The sequence below is a fragment of the Schistosoma haematobium genome, chromosome 4, assembly GCF_000699445.3.
Source record: "Schistosoma haematobium chromosome 4, whole genome shotgun sequence".
Taxonomy (NCBI): domain Eukaryota; kingdom Metazoa; phylum Platyhelminthes; class Trematoda; order Strigeidida; family Schistosomatidae; genus Schistosoma; species Schistosoma haematobium.
The window spans coordinates 23956083-23979032 of NC_067199.1; the positions used below are offsets into that span (position 1 = coordinate 23956083).

The 22950-nt window shown below is 34.8% G+C and overlaps 1 protein-coding gene across 5 annotated transcripts in view; it reads left to right on the top strand.

The window, feature by feature from the left end:
• MS3_00007702 (uncharacterized protein) overlaps nucleotides 1-19472 on the top strand; it is a 41956-nt gene extending 22484 nt beyond the window's left edge. Inside the window, exons 1-6 of one of the 5 annotated variants that reach the window (XM_051216019.1) lie at nucleotides 10056-10120; nucleotides 13347-13427; nucleotides 14443-14868; nucleotides 16016-16490; nucleotides 17280-17643; nucleotides 18383-19472. In XM_051216019.1, coding sequence (XP_051066570.1) covers nucleotides 13368-13427; nucleotides 14443-14868; nucleotides 16016-16490; nucleotides 17280-17311 — 993 coding nt within the window. In that variant the 5' untranslated portion in view covers nucleotides 10056-10120; nucleotides 13347-13367 and the 3' untranslated portion in view covers nucleotides 17312-17643; nucleotides 18383-19472. Of the gene's footprint in view, nucleotides 1-325; nucleotides 914-10055; nucleotides 10121-13346; nucleotides 13428-14442; nucleotides 14869-15294; nucleotides 15861-16015 lie in introns of those variants that run through there. The other 4 variants (XM_051216018.1, XM_012936460.3, XM_051216020.1 and 1 more) reach the window with 4 other exon arrangements.
• The last annotated feature ends 3478 nt before the right edge of the window (nucleotides 19473-22950 follow it).

Sequence of the window (22950 nt, forward strand, 5' to 3'; positions counted from 1 at the left end):
GTCGTCGTGACTGTATTTCATGATAACATTATCTTCGCAGTGTACGAGACCTTTACAAAGAACCTGACGTAATCACACGGGTTTTTCCTCAAATTCGCTAGTTTGAGAAAAGATTTAAAAAGATGTCTTACTGACTGATTCACTTCTTTGTACACAATTGGAGAATATGATCATGAAAGGAAGAGTACATAATTCAGTGTTCAGAGATTGATCAATGTTGAGTAAATGATTGTTCATTTGTACTTTATAAATATATCAACATATTATAAGAAACAGATTACATTCAAATTGTTACTCGTAATTATTTATCATTCCTCTTTTTCAGTATAATTTCACATAGTAAGGATTTGCAAGAAGTTGATTTGTTTGCTAATGATATTGGTGATCTTGCTGCCAGACAAATTTTAGAAGGGATACTGTGTCGTAAAGATGCTAAATTACCACAAATCGGTGTACGTTTAGGTCACCGTATTAATCAAGACACATTTGATATGGTACGTAAATTAGCATCCGGTCCAAAGAAGAAAAAGGTTAGAGGAAAGAAAAGAAAGTAGAATTTGGTTGAGAGTTGACTGTAAAACACTATATTAAATACATAAATGAAGATTGTACGCAAAGAGATTTTCCAATAAAACTACTTTTGCATTTAAACTGCCCACAGTTACTGTTATCTTTATTATCACTATTAATCTATGAGATGACGATTATCTTTATTTATGTACATAACTTGGAAAGCTAATTTTAAGTGAATAAATCAGATTTATACCTTTTTTTAAAGATTCCCATTATTCTCTTCCAGACTTCGATGTCAATCTGTAAAATTTTAAAATCAAAACATTTTACAAGTAATGTAAAGAATTGTTTATATATATAAGACAATGTTGACGATCCTGGTATTGATCAATTAATACGAAGATGACTTCACGTTTTTCTTTGTTCGGCATATCACTGTGATCTGGTATGAGATTTTCATAACGAACACAACAAGGGAATATACCTTCAAACATTATCTGCCATTCTAATTCTTTTTATACTTGGATCAGTTGATGCGACCTCATTTCGCATGTTGAGTTGCTTATTAGTCATTCACTTATATGAAGACGCGTTGCAAGCGCTAACCAAATGCGTACTTTTTATTCATACGTTTGAGTGTATATGGAGGCTGAGAGTGAAAACAATATGTAACCTTTAGTTCACTTCAACTGATAATGAATTATGATGATAAAATATACGGCGAGACTATAAATTATGGACGAACCAATCACGTCTGAGATAACAGGTCTCGCATTTTGGCGCAAAATTCACTCATTCATTCAGATAAATAAAGTTTTGGCATCATAGCTGATGTCAGTTCGTGATGAAAACCGTTAATCTAATTCTTAACACTAACCATAAACTGTGAATCATAATCCCAACTCCTCATACGAGTTTATAACCCTCATTTGGCCCTGCTTACCAAGTGGACACTCTCAAGGTCAGTCTAGTGTCACCCAAAGGTCGTCCATAAATTTTAGTCCCACTAAATATACTCATACAACCCATGCTGATTTTCATACATATTTTTATGAACTAACACCCTAATATAACAGTATACCAAGAGTTAAAGTATAATATATTAATTGAAGTGTTTTATTCCATATATGCTTATCCGCACACAAATAATGAATAAAAACTATGATTACTCGAGAAAAGTACTAGTTGGTAGATAAGAATGACAGAATAATCACATGCTGTTTTATTTAAAACTGCCCAAAAGTTAAATTTAGTTCAGATGGGTGTTGTGATCAGTTACTACAGTTTTTCAGAAGAGTTATTATGATAATTAGAATCATTTGAATCAATATAATAGCTAAGGACTTTCGAAATAGTGCACGTTGAAGCAGGTAGAGCTAGATGAGCACAAATGAACGTGTTATATTTCGAATTCGTAATCGGTGGGCAACCAATACATAAGAATCATCAGTTCATACAAATACCATAATCATTCACCAAATTAAGATACTAATTTGAAAAAGCAGGAAGGTGTTGTGATCAACAATTCTTTCTGTAAAGTAAGATGAAGCTATTAGGCTTAGAATATGGACAACATAGACCCTAGCTCTTTGCACATTTCTCATAGATAAATGTCCAATTTGTAGAGTAATTTCTCTTAGAGCGAGTTTTTCCTGAGGTTTATGATGTACAGGGAATTTAATAAATTTTTAAATCGTAATCAAATACCATATTTCCTTAAGCTTCTGTGACATCATTTGGTGCTCAAGTGCATTGACTGCGCATGAGCACCGTTTATTATTCAGCTATGTACTTTCGTTTAGTTGCCGCAAGCTAAATATTCTCATACTTTTGAAGTATTCTTCTTATGTTTTATCGATTGTACACTTGACCGTACAATATAACAGTGTTGCGAATATTTTAAGTCTTGATTCATTTCGTGGGATTATTAGTCCTATTTTTCTCGAAACACTGGAATTTATGATAGAAGAAAAGGTATATGGACGAACTAGTAAGTATTCAGCGTAAAATATGTTCATCAAGATGGCTGCAAAGTATTTTTCAATTGTATGCGATGTCAGTTCTCTATTGAAACCCCGAAAATTCATAAATAGAGGTTCATTATTCAGTCTACTAACTTTCGTTATAAATCTTTTCACAGCATAACATGGTCCTTATTGGCTAAAAGGTAATTTAAGGTACTCCATGTGTCTAACTATAACTGCTTTCTTTTTGTTTTCATTCACTCCGCCACGCTAAGCAGTCGGAGGTACATTGACCGCTCTGAGTGAACTCAGTTTGTAGTGTTTTCGGAGGAGGACATACTGTCGAGTGACATTCGTTTCATACTAATTGTTATTATTTTGTAATGCATTGATATAACTACCTATTATAAGGCGTAAGCCACTTATTTTTTTCCTTTTCATTGAGTGATTATTACTCGCATATTCATATTCCCGGCACGATTTTAAAACATGATACTACAATTGATTATTTCCATTTGCTAATCAGCTAGGATTCATGTCAAATAATTTTTGCAGTTCGATCTGTTATAAATAATGAAGTGAATAAATGAGGTCCTCAGAGTTTAGTCATTATTATAAAAATTGTACACTCCATCGACTCCAACCTGAGTTGTGGTTCAGTCGTGGCTACAGGAGTACGTGTTGGGGAGATTCGCACAATTCACAATTTAAAATCATATTTTTTAGCAGACGTCTTTCCGATGATGGACACTCCATCCTATTTTCGTTTGTCTAGATCTATTGAATTATTAACGGAATAGTTTTTGTACAAAAGGCAACGCTTTTATCTACTGACATCTCCCTTCCGTAAGTGTTTGTTTCATTGCTACTACTCAAAGTAGTATGTTCCAAGCTCAAAAGCTTACAAAGGAGGTAGGAAAATTGTAGAATGAATTTTGGCTCGTCAGGTTTAATTGCGAATTCTGGTGACAAATATAATAAAGTATCCTTTGCTAAGAATAAAAGTAAAAATACACTCATTGTTGTCCAAAGTTAGTGAGTCACATGTATTCTTGCAATTTGTAGCTGTCTATCTGAATTAGGAAAGTTTTACTCGGAGAGTCGTTTGAAATTAAGAAATTTCAACGCATCAGGATCCAAAACGACTCTATATTGTGAGGTTTAAAATTAAGACCAATAGGATCAGTGTCTATGAGAAAGCCATGAAGGACGAACTGTCACATCATTTGTTGAAAAAGTAGCGATATAACCATTTTGTAATCCATCGTTTAATCGCAATTCAGCTTTCTAACTGAAAACATTACTTCAAAAGGTTGAAGATGGACGTTTGCCAATAAATTACAAACATCAAATTATGTCTGCTACATTTAGAAAATAAAAAGCGTGGTTTGTCTAAGGAATCATCTATCGTCTTGTTAACAACTTCCACTCCTTAGAAGGAACCCGTGGCCCCAGTAACTGAATCACTGTGTTCACCTAAATAGAAAGTCGAAATGTTTCCTGAGTAAATCTTATATTGCTCGCGGCCAAATAGTCTAAAATATCACTCCTCAGGAATTAAAGTTGATAAATATTACCCAGCTGCTTATTTCCTCAAAAGTTAGCGTGAACACATCGAATCTGAAAAAGGAGATTGCCCAAATGCCTTCTAAAGACCTTTCAAGGTAATATGAATACGTATATCACTGGATTAGATTATCACAGTAAATTCATTGACTGGGATACACCAGGTATTGACCGAATTCTATCCAAAGGTGATGATAGGTGCATAAACACGTATCCAATGCTGATGTGTTAAATCTACATGACTAGATACCCATATTGGAATACAAGATCTGAGGAACCATGTGATCGCCAAACAAATCACTCCATATCTGTCAGTTAATTTCAACTCAGCTGCATAATTAATTAGCACCCCATAAATGGAAAAACTTTCAGTATGTCTTTGTTTAGTCGCCTGTTGTCTGTCAACAAACTTAATTGTTATATCGATCTATAAATATTTGTAACGTGTTATCTGATCGACGCCTTGGCAGTCTGTACTCGTTTCAGTATAATACAAATGTAACAAATCTGTTGCAGTTTCTGTATTTGTTTTTTCAATAGAATTGTTGGCGGTTCTGGTATCAGTGTCAATATTAATTGAGCTCCATGGCGAGGAGGTCTGATGCTGGTATTAATTCAATGCTAATACAATTTCGATCCAGCTGTCTTCACTCAGCCTCCTCATATTCTTATTCTGTTTAATAATACTGTCCATATCGGTTAACTTTATTACCTGAATATGGAATATGTAATGTAGTTGTTTTATATTTAATTTCACTAACGAACCAATTAGTTATTTGTGTAAATTCAATTTCAGTTCTATCATTGATCCACGTATTTCCGTCATGCGTATCAGAGAGGTGCTTCATTGAATTCAAGGGAGCACATTTCTCCTTGATATACTGAGCAAATGAAATATATATTTTTAAAGCTCAGCTCAATCACATGGTTCAAATGGTTGTGGACGGAATAGAAGAAGCTTTCGCTTAACAGGCTTCCGTGTCTAGTAGCAGGGGATCACCAAATCCTCCAGGCAGGAACCTAGGTATGTTAACAATAAAAGAGGAAAAGAGATTGGTAAATCATAATGTGATGCTGTTCTTGGTCCTTAAGAATAGGTCAAGTTGCCTCTTGAAGGACTCCTGAGAAGTCGCTTGGACTAGCTCGGCTGGCAGCGAATTCCAGCTTTTGACAACTCTTAAGGAGTAGAAATTGTGTCTACATTCCGTCTTGCTATGTTGTGTTTCCAGTTTCTGGGTGTTACCCCTTAGGTTGTTATTCGAACTAAGCTTAAGTAGGTGTTTAAGAGGATGTCCAGAAGTGTTAAGAATACTATAAGCCATTAATAAATCACTTCTAAGACGCCTATATTCTAATGGGTAAAGGTCTAGTGAACGGAGGCGTTCTTCGTAAGGCTTAGATTTGAGTCCTCGAGTTGATTTCGTGGCTCGCCGCTGGATACGCTCCAAAGTGACCTTGTCCTTTTGGAGTGAGGGGGGAGTACTATGTTTCCGTACTCTAAATGGGGACGGATGAAACTATTGAAGATTGTGTGGAAAGTTCTTCCGTCAAACTGGCCAAAAATGCGCCTCAACGTTACCAGTGCAAGGTTTGCTCGGAAGGCATTTTTGTCACAGTTGGCGTAAGACTTCAAATCATGAGGCACCAGGACTCCTAAATCTTTTTCGACTTGGGATACTACTAGAGAGGAGTTTCTTAAGCTGTAACTGTAGTCTGTGACATGTCGCAGATGGACTACTTTACACTTTGAAGTGTTAAAGGTAAGTCCGTTATCGTCTGCCCAACTTTGAAGTCGAGTCAGATCCTCCTGAAGTGCCTGTGTATCGTCTTGGTTGCGTATCTCTCTCCAAAGTTTCACGTCGTCGGCAAAAAGTAATAAATCTGACGTTACCTGTTGAGGAAGATCATTTATGTAGATCAAGAAGAGAAGAGGCCCTAGTACTGAGCCCTGGGGGACCCCACTAGGACATTCCATAGCCTGAGATAAAGTGAAATTAACCCTAACCCTAAAGTGTCGATTTTTTAGGTATGAAGTAAGCCAATCGATTAGGGGTGGTTTGATACCTAGTCGTTTGAGCTTGTTGATAAGACACAAGTGGTTAACCTTATCAAAAGCTTTTGAGAAATCAAGGTAAATGACATCAACCTTTCCCTTGCAATCGAGGATGCTTGTCCATCTGTCCACCGCAGTCAGCAGGTTGGTTATACAAGAGTAACCCTTCCTGAAACCATGCTGTTGGGGTGAGAAGAAATTTAAGGACAGTAGATAGTCATTTAAACCGTCGCATATCAGGGACTCCATGAGTTTTGAAGGTAATGACAGAAGAGCCACCGGCCGATAACTTGAAGGTTCATTGCGTCGACCACCTTTGAAAATTGGTGTGATGTGAGCCAACTTCCAATTTTCCGGTAATTTGCCTCGACTAAGCGAGTGTGAAAACATCACGCTAAGCGGCGTTGCCAGGATTGAGGCTGCCTCCCTCAGTATGGCAGGATGAACTGTATCCGAGCCAGGAGAAGTGTCTAGTCTTAAGTGCTGCAATTTCCGGAACACCAAGTCAGCGCTTAGGTCCACTTCAGAAAGTCCTGTGGAATTGCAGATGAAACTGTCGTCAGTAAAGTTGATGTCAGCCGGTTGAAATGTTTGAGAGTAATGTGCCGCCAGAAGGTTAGCGGCGTCGCCATCGTTGTTGGTCGGGCCGTTAAGACCTACCAGTTGAGAAACTCCTGTTTTGGCTTGACGAAGAGAGGCTGCATAACGGAATAAGCTTCTAGGGTTAGAGGCGAATTTGTCCATAAGCTTTGTTTGGTACTGAAGCCTGTCTTCTCTTATAGCCTTCGTGCATATGTTCCTGATATGTTTATATTGCCTATACGCTCCATCGTTATTAGTTCGTTTGTATTCCGCCCAACAGTGCCTTTTGCGGCTTAGCAGTCGAAGGGTACGGTTCTTGATTACTGTAGGTGGCTTGCAGCTTTTGGGAACCGTTTGAGGAACTGAATGGTCTGTAGCACATAAGAGCGTGTGCAGTAAGAAGTCCCAATGACCATCCACATCGAGTTGAGGGTGAACATCCCAAACCACCTGTTGTAGATAGTCATGTAGAGCTGGGACATTCAGCCGTTTAAAATTCCAACGCAAATTATTGTTGGGATACCTTAGCTTAGTTTTGATGACAAAACTGAAGGCTATGACGGCATGATCGCTCTTTCTCAGAGGAGCCAGGATTGAGAGGTTGTCGACTAGGAATTCTTCGTTAGTGAATACACAGTCTAAGCGCGATGGTGTCTGACTGTTTCTCCAAGGAGTTGCCGACCTCACGTTTTCATATAAGCCCAAGTCATCGATGAGGTTGTAGAACCGAGCTTCAATCGAGTTGTCGCCTCCAGTGTACGTGTGTTCCGCGAAGTTGACTCTAGGGAGATTAAAGTCCCCTAGAATCAGGATGTGTGCGAAACCGAGACGGATAGAGCGGGATAGTCCTTCCAGCATACGACTATCGTACTCGATGTCGGCAGTTGGCTTTCTGTAAATGACTCCGACTAGACACCTCGAAGTACTAGACAATCTTACAGAGCACCATATGGATTCCTAAAGATTGTTAAACTCGAGGTTGTGAACTTGGTGCACCTCCAAGCAAGAGTTTATGTATATGGCTACTCCGCCCCCAATTCCTGTTTTTCTGTCGTTGCGGAACAAAGTCATCCCAGGTAATGCTAACTCTTGGTCCGAGAACTGAGAAGATATCCAGGTTTCAGATATTCCTATCAGATGGGCCTTATTAGCGTTGCTAAGTTCACGTAGTTCATCCAGTTTGTTTGGTAGACTCGCGGCGTTCATATATAAGCAGTTTATGCTTTCAATTTGGAACGCGTGAGCTTCGTCCTGTTTTTCTGCATGAACCTTATGTGAATGGACAGGTAGCCCACCTATATGAGGTTTGCCGAGGTGGTAGGCCCTGTCCTTTACACGTTTTTTATCGTTTAGACAGTCCACAAGTGGAATGGTCAACTCCAACTTGCCTTTGTTCTTGGTCCTAGCTTCGTATGGCCTATCCGGGTGCATGTGGATTCCAGGTGGCAATCGACGTCTATTAGCACGAAATGCTTCCAGAACTGCAGCCGCCATGTGGGAAGATGGGAAGGTTATCTTCATTAGACGGGGTCTGGGGTCACCGTCCTTCTTGGCTAGTCTCGTCACATGCTGAGTCAGTATGTGTTTGAGCCTCAAGGACTGTTTGATGAATTTCCATTCCCTGATGTCAGAATGTGATTGAGTAGGGTCTGCATTTTCCGGTATACCTTGAACAATTATGTTTCTACCGCGGAAAAACTCGCGAGATTCTTTAGGGATGTTTCGTATGATATTGCGCTCAGAGTACGGTATGTCGGGCAATATTCTTACGTTACCATCTGATTTCAGCAAGTGACTTGCTAGCAAGACGTCCTCTACGTCGGTAGCATTCTTAAATGTTACTCGGAGAAGCCTCGGGTGATTTAGATGCTTAGAATCCTTTCCTCGAGTGAGCCGGGTGACCGTTAAAGGCTCTATTCTAGGAAGTTCGAGCTTCTTGTTCAATTCACCCCAGAGCATCCTGTCGTTTTTGTCCTGCAGACTGAGAGGAAGGTCAGGATTGTCAACGAGGTTCATGATAATGAGAGAATCGTCACGAACTGTTGTTAATTTACCAGGTTTCACGATGGGTTCAGGTTTAATAACATGTTGTTTGGAGGTCAGTGTGCGTTTTTGAATCTTGGGCTCTTTATTGACCGGACGAACAGTCTTGGGGGTAGACTGTGCGACCAAATCACCAGTTATTTTCCGTGCAGCAACACTTGGGTTGCTCGGCTTAGGCGGTGATGCCTGGTTCTTTTGGGCTCTCTTAACGTGGGTCGAATCACCTACAGGGTTTTTGGGAACCACTGTTGTGTTCAGGGACCCTGAGCTGGGAGACCCGAGTTTGCTTAGGGAGTCTAGTACTGTCGACGTAATGATGGTGCTGAGCCTCAACACGTCGTCATTAGTGTTGATGGATGCTCCATCGATGGTATGCCTGTCGACATCCCTATTTTTGAGTCCGTCACACGCTCTTGTTTGTCGACCGGATTTTTTACTAGTGTTATCCAAGTTAACTGACAACTTGTTCCGAAGACCTTTCAGTAAGGCAATGATGTTACTCAGCAAGACAGCTGCGTCCGTGCTGCACGTGACACATACCCACTTTTGGTCTGACTTGCTGAGTTTGTTGTAAGAATTTGCTGTCAGATCTGTGCATGTTTCGTGGAACCAACCTTTGCAGTTGTAGCACTGCATGCCAGTTGTGACAGCAAAACGGCATCCCGGACGTTTGCATGAGTTTTTCATGACTGTGTTGAAGCAAACTATGTTATAGATGCTTGGAAGAGCCTAAGCCTTTTAAAAAAACACTAAAAAGCACACTGAAAACGGACAAAAATGGACAAAACGAGTGATATAAACTGAAACTAGTCTATACGTGAAAAACAAAAAAAACCGAATAGTAAGCTGAGGCAAAACCACAGGTAACTATTTAATATAGTGAGACTCAAAAAAAGTAATCTACCGAACGTATAGCTCAGGATAGATTCTTTAGAACTGAAATGGTACTTTTGTTGCGTAAGAACACAGCAAAAGTTTGATAAATGCAAATCACGTTAGGACTAAACTTCCCGTTCGAAAATCGCGCGTATGAATCCTCTGTAGGACATTTATTTATATTTATAGGCTGGTTTGTTCACATATTTTGATTCGGAACTTTCAACAAATCTTCTTAAATTTTATATGACTATCAAAGGTAATCGACAAAAGCTGGTTACAACAATTTTGTATATCCATAACTACTTTTCTCCGCCCAACGTCTAATTACCCGTCCTATTTGCCACAACTATTGCCGTTTTTCAAGAATACTTCATTCTAAATAGCATTGAAAATATTACTAGATCTTCTATAACACAAGAACGACAGAGTTAATGATGAAATTGAATATTGGAAACCAATATGACCTCAGCGGCTTCTCTAGTTTTGGTTTCTTATGTTATCGCTATTGCTTCTCGTAGCCGTAAGTTATGACTCGTTTCTTTTTAATACATACTTTTGTGAATATGAATAAGCTTTTGTACTCAAGTGTTACTCCTATATGCGTAATTATAATTTTTTCGTAGAATTTCATCTTCCGTAGGCTTCCACATTTCTCAAAAATATTCAGTTCGTTGGCTTTTCTAACATAGAATTACCTACCGAATTCAACTGATGATTGTGTTCTTTTGACAGTACGGTTGTTTTCTAATCCAGCGATCTACATGATTTATGGTTGCCTATCACTGGAAAGCGTACTGTGATTATACATAGACCTGAAAGTTCGTCTTTCAACACTTATTAAAACTACAGGTTACGGCGAACTGTTATACAACTTGAAAATATCAGGTATTGTTCTGGGATTAAATCCGATCTTGATCCACTTTGTCACAAATCCTTTGAGATGATTATTCCATCACTCGACGTCAGGGATTGACGTCACTGGCGAGATGCTTATGGAATTTAGGATTGCAAATGAAAATTTTTTATTTAGTAAGAGTGCTGACGAGACCCACTCTTCCGGAGACCTTTAGTAACTTGTTCATGTTTGAGATGTGCTTCTCCTCTCTACAAGTCCAAGTATTGATTAGCTCTGATCTGGATCAATGCCTCTTCAGATCATGGTGAAGGACTAGGGGAGTACATTGGTCATTCCTCTTCCTGTGGGTTCTTTGTCTACGATGTCTTAGTAACTGCACAGAGAGCTCCTCTAACTTTTCCTAAGTAGCTGTGGCAACGTGGACGTGTCTACGCATAGATAACAATACGACTGTCTTACTGCATGGCTAGAAAACGTGACGTATGAAGAAAGGACAGTCGCAGTTATTAGACACGATGTATAATAGTTCTCAGGTCATAATTCATTGAGAGCTATCACTGTCTATCATTGATATGTCATTTGATCTTTTTATAATAACCAAGAATCGACTTAGTTTATACTATAATCACCTACTGATGGCACAGATGTGTATATAACTACTGCCCTTTTTGTAACGTTTCAGAGGTGAACAGTTTTGTTGTCCCAAACAAGTTACTGTGAGTGAATCGGTTTTGGTCACCGTTTCAGCCCTAGGACGAACGGATGGTTTTAGCATGAATTATTGATCTACTGAGAAGCATAGATCAGTGATAAGTTTTTAAAAAAAATGACATGAGGATATGAAATAAATTCACTTACGAAATTACGAGGCAGTTCCGTTATAAGCAGAAAGTTTTTTCATAGCTTATTACGTCTTGACGTTCGTTGATCTTTTCTAGTTGGTCACGAGTACCAGTACGCACGTGAAAAATTTCTCGAAGCTCAATTTAAGACCGCGAAAACTAGTGGACACTGTATTTAACCTATTTAAAACATCGATTGCAGATGGTAACTGCTATGCACCATTTATACTTATTCTAGCGACTAAAAATAAGCAGTGTGTTAATGAAATAGTATGTAGTGTTGATGAGACTCCATTCCACATCCGTCTGAAACGCCTCGGGGACTCTGAAGGACAATATAACACACCCGTTGATGTAGAAACTTCAACCTGTCATGTGTTTCTTGATCCTTAACTAATGATATACTTAAAAGAGAGACCTAAAAAGGGAATCCAGTTTACAGAGATTTATAAGCTACTCGGCCCTTTCCAAATATGATAGCGAACTTGTAGTCCCGGATATGATTGGGTGTGGAAGACTCAAAGTGACGTGTTCCTGGAATATAGCATTTGTTGTAACTACCTGTTAACTAATTTGAGGTGGGAAAAATGTCAGGTTTTTCAGCTGGTTATGTACGTTTCTCAGGAAATATGTGTCCTTATCTATTAGCCTCGATCATGAATTCGTTTTTTTATATGAGGTGAATGACTGGGATATTTTTTCATAACAATATACTGCATTAAATCCTGATATGCTGTATATATTATTATTTTGTTCTATAATGTCATCTGCATACATAATCACTTAATGTAGCTAATGTATATGATGGAATCATTGAAACAGTAATTAAATGAGTTATTTCCTAATAGTTCGTAGGAATTTGAGATTTTAAATTGTAAATCATCTCCAGATTCAGTTTGAAAGTGTGTGTATACAATAGACATTGGTATCAATACAGTTGTTCTACTTAACTAAATGAAATCGTTGAAAAGAGCATTATTACTGAATTGTCGTTACTCTTCAATGACAATGGTTTTATTCGTTATTTCAGTCTTTTGTGCTGAAAATAGTTATGGAACTAATGATTATTTACTTTTCTATAACATTCCTTTACAGTGCATGCGGATAATTAAAGTTCGCACTATTGCAGCTACTATATAATAGGATACACTTTGTATTTGATAATGGCACATTGTTCATGAAAATTGTCGCCCTATATTTTTAACTATCCCTTGCAAATTAGTTTAAAATTCGTCACTTTAAGTTATTGGGTGTAGGGACATTTCAGTAGTAACTGAGATCAGTATATTGTTTAAAGTAATCATGCTTTACCATCATCACACTATTTCCATTTAATTGTGGTAGCTAGATTATTTCTGATTATCGTTATTATGCAATAGGAATCGGTATCCCATATGTTTACTTATCATGGTAGTCTGATCTCAACAAATCTTTTATAAGGTTTGCTATTTGCTGCGTTTTCTAACGTATTGTTTTTGATTAACTATGTTACCTTGTCACTAATAATCACATGTGAAATATAAACTGTATGGTAAAGTCATCTAATAAAAAAACCCGGTTTCAGACGTGCCGACAGATCAGGCATTTTTGTGAAGAATAAGTTTATTTACCACTTAATTTACTGGATAAAAAAAACTAAGTACGCAGGAAATTATTATGCGTATTGTTTGATCTTGGCATCAGCCAAAAGTTTCTGCTATATCGAAAAATTCAGACATAGCTAAGTAGTGAAATTTTAGGTCTAGTGTTAATTTTTAAGGTCTTTCAGTTACCTAGGCAACTATAGAATCTTCAGAATAAGCTGACTACAAAAAACTAATGTGTAAGTTATTTAGTTACCTTAGTATAACTGTAGAGAATAAAGTTTTATCCACAACATTTTCTAACAGACAATGATGATGCATTTTGTAAAACAATTCACAGCTAAATAAAATCAAAGAAATTTGAAAGACTTGATGTATAGGGATGTAGGAAGGTGGATTTAATTGCTTGTTGTAGACAGCAAACGTTCTAAGCACAATTGAATCAAAATATTTTTCTTTTCCCAGGTCAATTTACAGACTTAACTCATGCCAAAGCATCAAAGTGTTTGTCGAAGGCGTACTCTCTCATTTGCTGATATCACAGAAGTAAGACATTAAATATTTAAACGTGATGTGCGTTTGCTAGTGCTCTTTTTACTAACTTTGGTAACATGGTTTTATTGATTGTATGACGTATATCATTGTTACCATATTTCGTCATTATGATTGCATGAGTGAACCTCAATATTGCTAACTCCGGTCTACATTTTTATGTCACATTCCTGTGGTTTTTCTCTGTTTAATAAGTCATCCAAAGGCAACTATTTGTTTTATTTCAACTGGTTCTATAGAATTCTCAGACTTTAATTATATATTAGTGATTATATCCATATCCACCAACCTGGTTAAAGCGCCGGACATTCTCTTTTCGTCCTCTCAGTTTCGTAAACAACACCCGCACCGCGAGAATGCAGTGAATAGAGCTTTCTTGGCAGTGTCTGCATACGCATGGCCATGTGAGAGCTTTTCGAGAGGGAGAGCTGAATCTTACCACCCTCGACCTTACCAGGGCATTTGGAGGCTGATGTTTAAAGTATCCTTTTTTCAAACACTTAGTTTTTTGTTTGAACTCTGCTCAACCTATCTCAGTTTTTTCATCTTCGTAGTATAACTAGCTATAACACCTTGAGTGTGACTTATAGCCAAGTAAACAAACCTGTACTACTACGCATAATGGTGGCTAGGCTTACATGATCCATGTTCTAAACACAGTCACTAAGCTTCACAATGTCATTAATCAATTTACAGATTCAGTCTAGTAGACTGTGACTAAACTTAGCTTAGCTAACGTGGTTTCACTATACGAAATCAAATTATTCGGACTTACGCATATTTACTTTCATATACCATTGTCACAAAATGTCAAAGAATCAAGCACTACTCAGTACAGTTGCTCTTTGACTAGAAGATGGATCAGTAGGTACATATATGACAGTAGGTATATTACCTTAACGATTTGATTGAATAACTACTTAGTAGGAAGGCGACTCCCTTTTATATTTTAAACTTTTATAAGATTATTTGTCTGTTTAGCTTGTTCTAATGCTTTTTTCACACTTAGTGCCGCAGAATCAATCGTATAAATGTAAGTGAAAATCATGATATTGATTCATCAAAATTATTCATCGGTAGCATGGTACGTCGTCCTTCTTTCACGCTTTTGGAAGATTACCAAAATTCATCTCATGAACTGCCTTATCTTACATTGAAAGACTCTAATTCTCATTTTAAAAGTGCCTGCGAATCCACTGAAATGAATGATTCATTGAAACCAAATTCGAATTTTCAACCTGCTTTGGATCCGTTTATTTTCGGTGTATCATTTACTGAATCAAATTCCGCCAATGCCCAACTTGATGCTATACAATTATCTAAAATGCATAATAATTCACTAGGTTCTACAAACTCACCCTCCTTAAAAGATAAGGAATATCTATTTCCTTCATCACCCTTATCCTCAACTTTGATCAAATTATATCTATCCAAGGTAATTGAATTCTCATACACATAGTTCCCTTTATCATTTTGAATTTATTTGTTTTATCGCTGTAAAGGACGATAGCTAGTAATGTTGTTTATATAACCAAAACTTTAACATAATTTATGATCAAGGTTATATTTATAGGGTGAGATCATATATTCACACAAATTGATCAGTAAACGGTAGCTTATGTAACATTTAATTCTTCGTAATAGATTGGATTTCTTCTACCAAGAAATTATTTGAAAGCGTCAAAATATGTCTCAGTATTGCAGTATGTTTTAATTGGTATAGGTTAGTTTGTGGAAGTTGCTAAAATATTGTGAAACTAAGTTTCATGTCTGCTACCATTTATTAATTCCGTTTATTGATCGGCAATCTAAACCTGTACTGTACTTCAATAACAATATATTAAGAGATTTTTATGTTTATGTATGATTGACATTTGCAACCTTGATTTTATATCTAATTCATAATATCTATAATTATTTCTCATGATTCTTTTGTTTTTATCACCTGGTCTCAGTAACCATTTGTAGTGGATTTTAGAGGATTCTTGTAGTTGCAACTTTACAATTTACTTTTGTTACATTTCATTGATTTCTTGATATACTGTGTATAATGTTCAGTCACCTATTATACTGATTTGTAGTATTCTAGGTTTAATCATTTTAATCAAATCAATCGTTTGTTTGATGAAGTACACTAAACTTGTTAATGTAGGTTATATATTTTTATCGTAGAAGTGATCATGCGAAAGTGCTTTTATTTTTTGTCTTCCGACTAACTTTCAATTTTTCAGTGTTAGTTACAGTTCAATAACCAGTATTATTGTAGGATTAATTCGTGATTGGATGATACTAAACTGGAAGAATGACACGAAATCACTTGGAATGTGCAGTTAAACCGTGAATATGTACAGGAAACTCTTCGACTAATCTCTTACAGGTCGTGCATATTAACTATCGTGTTTTACGTCTTACATCTTTTGTAACACAGTAAGAACAAATCTTTTCTCAATTAATAACCGAATTTACAGTAAATGTTTGAAAAGTTTAAATTTAAAGTTTCTACTTACTTTTAACAAACTAGTGATTGTTGTCAGAGTTTATTCAGTATTATTATGTTTTTCAATGCTTTTTTTAATTATCAGGTCTCTTTATGCTCATCTACAGAAACAACAGAAAGTAATTTAAATTCAGATGATGAACAACTTGAATTTCATAACAATATATATCCAAATTTGATTGGTCTACCTGGATGCTTACAAACTGTATTACATTCATTAGCTTCTATGGTTATGCCTACTAGACATTTTATTAGTATGAATACAACAACTAATGAAATCAAGTCATCGAATTTAACAAGATTATCTTCATTAAATGAGAATTTTAAAATTTATCACTTAAAATGTCATCACACTGATGGAAGTGCATATAATACAGATGTAAACTATTCAAGTTGTACTGAGTCTTCAAGTATATTAGATGATGTTTCAAATGGTTATTACTCAGATAATTATCTTATTGAAGCAGCTAAAAAACTGAAGAAGTCTCATATGATAAATAATCATTGGCCAACTGTAAAATATAATCAGCATCAATCTAGTCAAATCTCTTTACTTTCAGGTAAATGTATTTCCACATACATTTTAATATTGTCTTTCTTAAAATTTCGATCGACTATTATGGGATATTTATTAATTTGTAATAGTTTTTTTTAAACTAACCTTATCATGATCATTAACGTCATGGTTAATTTATAGAATTTCAACTTAAGATTTTACATTCTAGTGTGCTCATGTTTTATCAGTAATTGTATAGAATCTTCATTAAATTTGTAACGAGCTTTAGGAATTTTAGTTATCTGATTATCAATATCTGTGAAGCAACGTTCTTAATATTACTCTCAAGAATATCATATATATTAACGGTGAACCTATGGAAAACAGGCGTATCAATATAATAGTTAGTTAATTTAATCCAATAACCAATTATGGGTTAATATCTACTCGGCTATGGGCTATATCTTTCGCATGTTCATTAATGAATGATTCTATCTAGTGGAGGAGATTGTGTGAATTTTAATTTCAGTGGTTGAAATACAAGTCTCGTAACTAGTATTCTTACGGTCTTAAAATAACTTAATGCGTTCAAAATGGTTTCGTTTATTAACCTCTATAAATTGACATATTTTTTGTCGTATTCAGTGCTCACTGTTGATTAGTATCAGTGCTGAAAATGAGTTACTTAAGCGTTATTATATTTCTTCTTATGTCGCTGAATCTCTTACTGGTCTTTTATAGGTAGTGTTTTAAGCATTATAATATTATTCTTATCTATTTTTGCAGTATATAATGAGTATAAGGGTGAGTCAGTGTTTACTAGCAGTTTGGTTTTTATTTTCTCTCTTTTTAGGAGGACAAATGATCGGGACAGTGTATTCGTAACTTAAGAAGGTCTTCTTACCATCGCTGATACTTTCACACAATTTCATCCTACTAATTCTACCATTGTTGTAACAAACAACTTTGGGCTGTTCTATACTCTCTAGTAAACAAGAAATAATAATCACAGGCTTTCATCAATTTCCTGTTGGTGAAAGCCTGTCATATAGAAGCAATGTTGATATGGTGGAGAAGATTTGTAGCTCAGAAGGATGATTTTGTTGGAATTGCGTTGTCTGACCTCAGAAGACGCAATTGCAATAAAAGAAGTAATGTTGGATAAAGAACTAAGCAGTTTAAAATGGTAGTACAATAAGCATATTACCAATTAAAAAGTAATTTCTTGATCTCCACTATTAATAACAAATTCTTAACATTATATTCTTCTGATAAACTGTCGACAAATTCCAAATAGGTCATAAATCAATTTTGTTGTTACTTTTAGCAGATAAACGATAATGAACTTATGTTTAATTATGTATGGATGAGACGAATCATGAAACAATTTACATAATAGATAGTAAATCACATAATTTTAATAACTAATTTATGCGATCAGTATATTCAACTTAATCTATAAACACAATTTAAATCATCATTTGTCTCGGAAAATTTATCCAATAGAGACAAACGTAGAAAGTTTCTTTTCAGAAAAATTCATAATAATTTATTGATTACTTTGTAGATACATAGTTAGAGAGCTAAGGAGTTCATTGAAGTACTGATGTAAATCATGGAGTCTACATCTAAATTTCATACTACGAAAGTAAATATTAGTGAATTTTATTATGTCACTGGTCATTCTATCATTGTTTATTTGAATACTCCAATTTTCTAATCATTTACTTCTGCCATCCCATTCTTTATAATTTCCTTATTATTATGTTTTTTCTCACTTGTTTCAAAAAGAAAAGATAGTCTAATCACCTTGGTATGAGTAAAACAATCCAATAAATACATCATTTGTATACATTTTCAAAGATTTTTTCACCAATTATTTTTTTCTAAGCATAAGTGTTAATTATGTGCTATATGTATTTTTTCTTAATTTTTCCCAAAATTATCACTTCCTAGATGGACATTCAAAGTTAAAGTCAGCATATATTCATCATGTCAACCATCATCACCATGGTAAATGTCACCATAAACTTGGTTTGACGAATGTTTATGCAGGTTTAAAATCTAATAAGGTTGGTGATACTTCTACAGTTTCCTTGAATCTACCTCAATCTCATAATAACAATTATAAGTTGTGTCTAAAGTCAAAGAATATCATCAGTAATAATGATAATAATAATAATAATACTAACAATCTGTCAGATACTGTATCAATATCTCAAGATATTAAAAGTTGTAATTTATTAGAACGTTTTTACAATTTGTACACTAATTTCCATTCAAAACTAACAGAAGATAATTTCTATTACATGGATGAAAAATCGTTAGAACGACGAGTTCGTGCACAAGCATCAAATATAATTTCACCTGTATCATTTTAACAATACATTATGTCTATGTAGATCAATGATGTTATCTGAAAAGAATTCGATTAATTCTTAAGTAATAGTATTTGTTATGCATCGTAAATTATGATTGAAACACTTTTCTTTCATAATAATGTAACATGTTTTGCACTTTTTTCTTTCAAATCTTAACAAATTGACACTTGAAAAGAGAGTTCATTTAAAATATATGTGTGTATCACCTAAAAACTAATAATGTTTATCTTATTTTGACACTGTATCTTTGATTTTACAGTTGGCCATCAACAATATATATACTATTTTTTTGTTACTTAACAGCTGATATCCCAATTCAAGTGTTTATCCGTGTTTCTCTCTCTCTCTCTCTCTCGATGTTTTTTTTTCACTTTTTATGTAAGCTCATTTATATTTTGCCTGTTTTTCTTGGCTGTGGCTTTACTATTTGCTATCCACTATATTGATGTATATAAATTCGTATATAAGACTACGAGAGAGAATTTGTGTGATCGAGTGTTGTTAAGTGTTGATGTTCTATTTTTCTTTCCTTTACGCACATTTATATTTGTTTAAATTGTACTTTTGTAAATATATAGCACTGATATGTCTTGTTTTCTAATTTAAAAAGATAGCTTTTGTATTTGACGGAGTAAATCTTCACCTTTATGCTGTGGTGAATCTCAATTCCAGTTACTAGAACAGGGTATTTGTAGCATATTCGATCCATTAAAACGGTATTTGGATGTGTAGTTAGATATAAGCTTTGCATTATCAACAAGTAAGGTGTTTCTACAAAATTAACACAAACCTATATCCATACTCTATATGAATCGGTCAACGTAGTCCGCGTGAATGCTCAGGTTGTTGCGGAACTTTTGTTATTGGTGTAGTAGATCTATGTTATCTTTAGATAAACTTGTGAAGATTTTGTATACTCTGAAGATAGTTTACACTAGAGGTTCATGACATCCGAAGAGTGAATAAAAGCCAGCAACAAGTGTTTGGCTTTAGTTATTAGTGGTTACTTCCATTCAATACGGAATAAAGCCCGAAAAATTCAGGTCTCACGGTATGATATAGCTGAATCTATCGACTGTCCCACATTTCTAATTTTGGTCAATTCATGATATAATAAGGTCTTCATACAATTGTATAAAGAATGAATTAGGTTAAAGAGGTCTATTCAGTATTTGATGATTTTAATTAGTTCTCTTATTAAAATCAGTTGGTGACAAATATATTATTTTCAAGTGTAGTAATAATAATCGTTTCTCAGTGCAATAAACGGGAACGACAAATGGAAATAATGTTCTAGCACTGGTTATACAATTTATCAATTATTTGCATTCATATTTTATTTTCTTTATGTACAATAAATACACATGCTATTTTAGACTCATTGGTCTAATTAACAATTCATTGGGATAGCCCATTGTGTAATTGTATAAGATAAAAGCAGCAATAATCGTCTTGTGATGTTACCTATTGCTGAAATCATGTGCCTTAAAGCTTTCATCTCTATTTTATAGTGTAAATTTCGCTACACCTACAGGATTAAATCACGGAAACACATGATTGTGTTTACAATAGAAAATTTGTATAAATCTACATATTTTATCTTTTATACTTGTGTCACATTTTCGACGGAACTTGCCCACTGTATTGCATAGAGAAGTTTTCTTAAACATTACCTTATAGTATATAATACTTCGGTTTATTATATGTGTAAGCTTTTCATCCTGATACAACGAGGACATTTAGCAAATATGAGCTCGTTAATTGCTCAAACAACGTGAAATGATTTTCTTCAGTGTTTTCTTTTGTTAATTTGGGCGTGTTAATACTGAAAAGTGAATAATAAATTACCCAATTCTTTTGGATTTTTAGGTAAAAGAATTAGTTTTACTAACTGGTGTTTGATATTGTTCTCGAAAATTGTGGTCCTTTCTATTAGTTGATTAAACCCAAGTCTTATTGTTGCCTCACTTTAGTCTGCTTAATCTTCTGCATCCACGAACGTGAGTAAATTCATATTGTTCACAGTCTTAGTACGTATGAAGATCGTTTTTTATCTTGTAATACGATCAATAACGCATACTGCTATAGGGTCTCAGGCTGGAATCAAATAACTATCCAGTACTCTATAGTTTTCAGTTATGCTCTTACTGGTGTTGGGTCTCATTAAAGACTATATACAGATTAGAGAGACCACAAGCTATGTAACAAACTTTATTAAACGTTTCCATCGAAATCCTGATAAATTGTATTGGCTTTGACGACATTAATTAAGGCTGTTGAATATCCTCTTATTCACTTAGTATGGAAAATGTAGTACAAATCCAATACTTTCATCCTAAATTTTGTTAGGTTTCCCATTTCAAGGCAGGTGTGCCTACTCACTAGTTTTTATTATGATTCTTTAGTGGCATGCAATACCCAATCTAACATTTTCATTGGTACACCTGATATTTAGTTAGTGTTTATGTGAAGCATAAATTGTAGAAATTAGTCTTGTACATCAATGGATCTTAGCTTATCGGTCCAGAGTTTAAGCGTTCGTGCGTGAAATGGCCGTCCATTGCCTCTATGTTGTCTAACTTTGATTAGTTCGTGATTTCAATGACATTTCATAACAGTTTAGTAGGTGGTCACTTTTTACGCAGTTTAAGATAATAGCGAATTATTTAACAGTTCACAATTACTTATCAATTGATACCGATATTTGGTTAGAATCATTTCCACTTAGATACACTTGTCTACATATTTTCTGTTCAATTCATCACACACTTTCAGTTAATTTATGAAGGGTGTGTATATTATTTGTTGAACTCTTACTTGATAGGTTCGTCTGTAAGAAATGATCAAAAGAAACTAGTAAGTTTGTTAAGTTTTAATATCTATGTATGATCAAATTCTTTGAGATAAGTAGATCTTCAAAGACCTATAGTCGAATAGCTTGAAACTGCAATTTCAAACAAGGGGATTTGATCAGCTTTGAGATTTAGGAAGTTTATCATTGCTTACTAATCAAAGAATATCCAATGCGCAATGTGACATAGATGTTTTCAAGGGACTACCATGTTTTAAGAGGAATTTTTTGGCTGATATGAGTAAAAGTTCAAATATGTAAAAAATATTTACGTGATTTTTAAATTGTTCACTCTTTCATGGGATCAGAAAACTGTCAACTTAGTAATCATTAATTCCCAAAAAAATGAAGTGGAAATCAATTAAATTTTATTATTTAGTCATGTTAATCAATATTTCGAGACGACCTTACATTTTAATTTGTACTTTTAGTACCTAGTATCTCTCTGTTAATTGTTTTTATTATCAACAGTTAAAAAGTTAGTAATATTCCCAAACATTTTGAATGTTTCCGTTTACTTTGAGATATATCACTTCTCCTTCTGTTACCAACAAAGTTAATCATAAAGAAAACTCAAAAAGAACTTAAGACATACGTAGATTGTTTGTAAAAAAAATATCAGTTAAATAGAGGTTACTAAATTCGTAATTAATTTAAACAGATGTGCTTTAATGGTGTGTGAATAAATGAACGAATTTTTTCCCGATTATCCAACTGCAAGATACTACTAAAATGATATTAACTATGCCAAATCTCAGAATACTTCAACTGGTATAAATCACTTTGTCAGAAGAACAGTGAAAAATTAACAATGAAAAAGAATACTTTTTCATATCATACATATGAGTTCACACGAAAGTGATGGTTCCTGATTATTCAGTTGTGCTCTAGCTTGTTTTAATTAGCTGTCAGGGTCACTGTAATGTTTTAAATATTGAAAAATTCATTGTGGCGGTTTAGAAAAATACTACTATACAACTTTAAACTTTATCGCGTATCTTTGCATTGGTGCGCATAGAACAAAATGATTTTCTTGGTACTATAGCCATTTGTATTAAATACATAGAAATTATAAAATCGTTTAGATGTGAAAGCTAATGAAATTCAGGGGTAAAAATGAGAGAATTTCTAGGTGAAATAATTTCTTCAAGATATATCAGTTAAACAGACGTTTAGTTAGTAAAAAAGATTATGGAGACGTCACTTAAAGATATTCGATTGTACATTACTGTTGTCAAATTTTAACAATGTAATGTATGTTCTTTCAAATTGTACGCAAACATTTCGCCTCA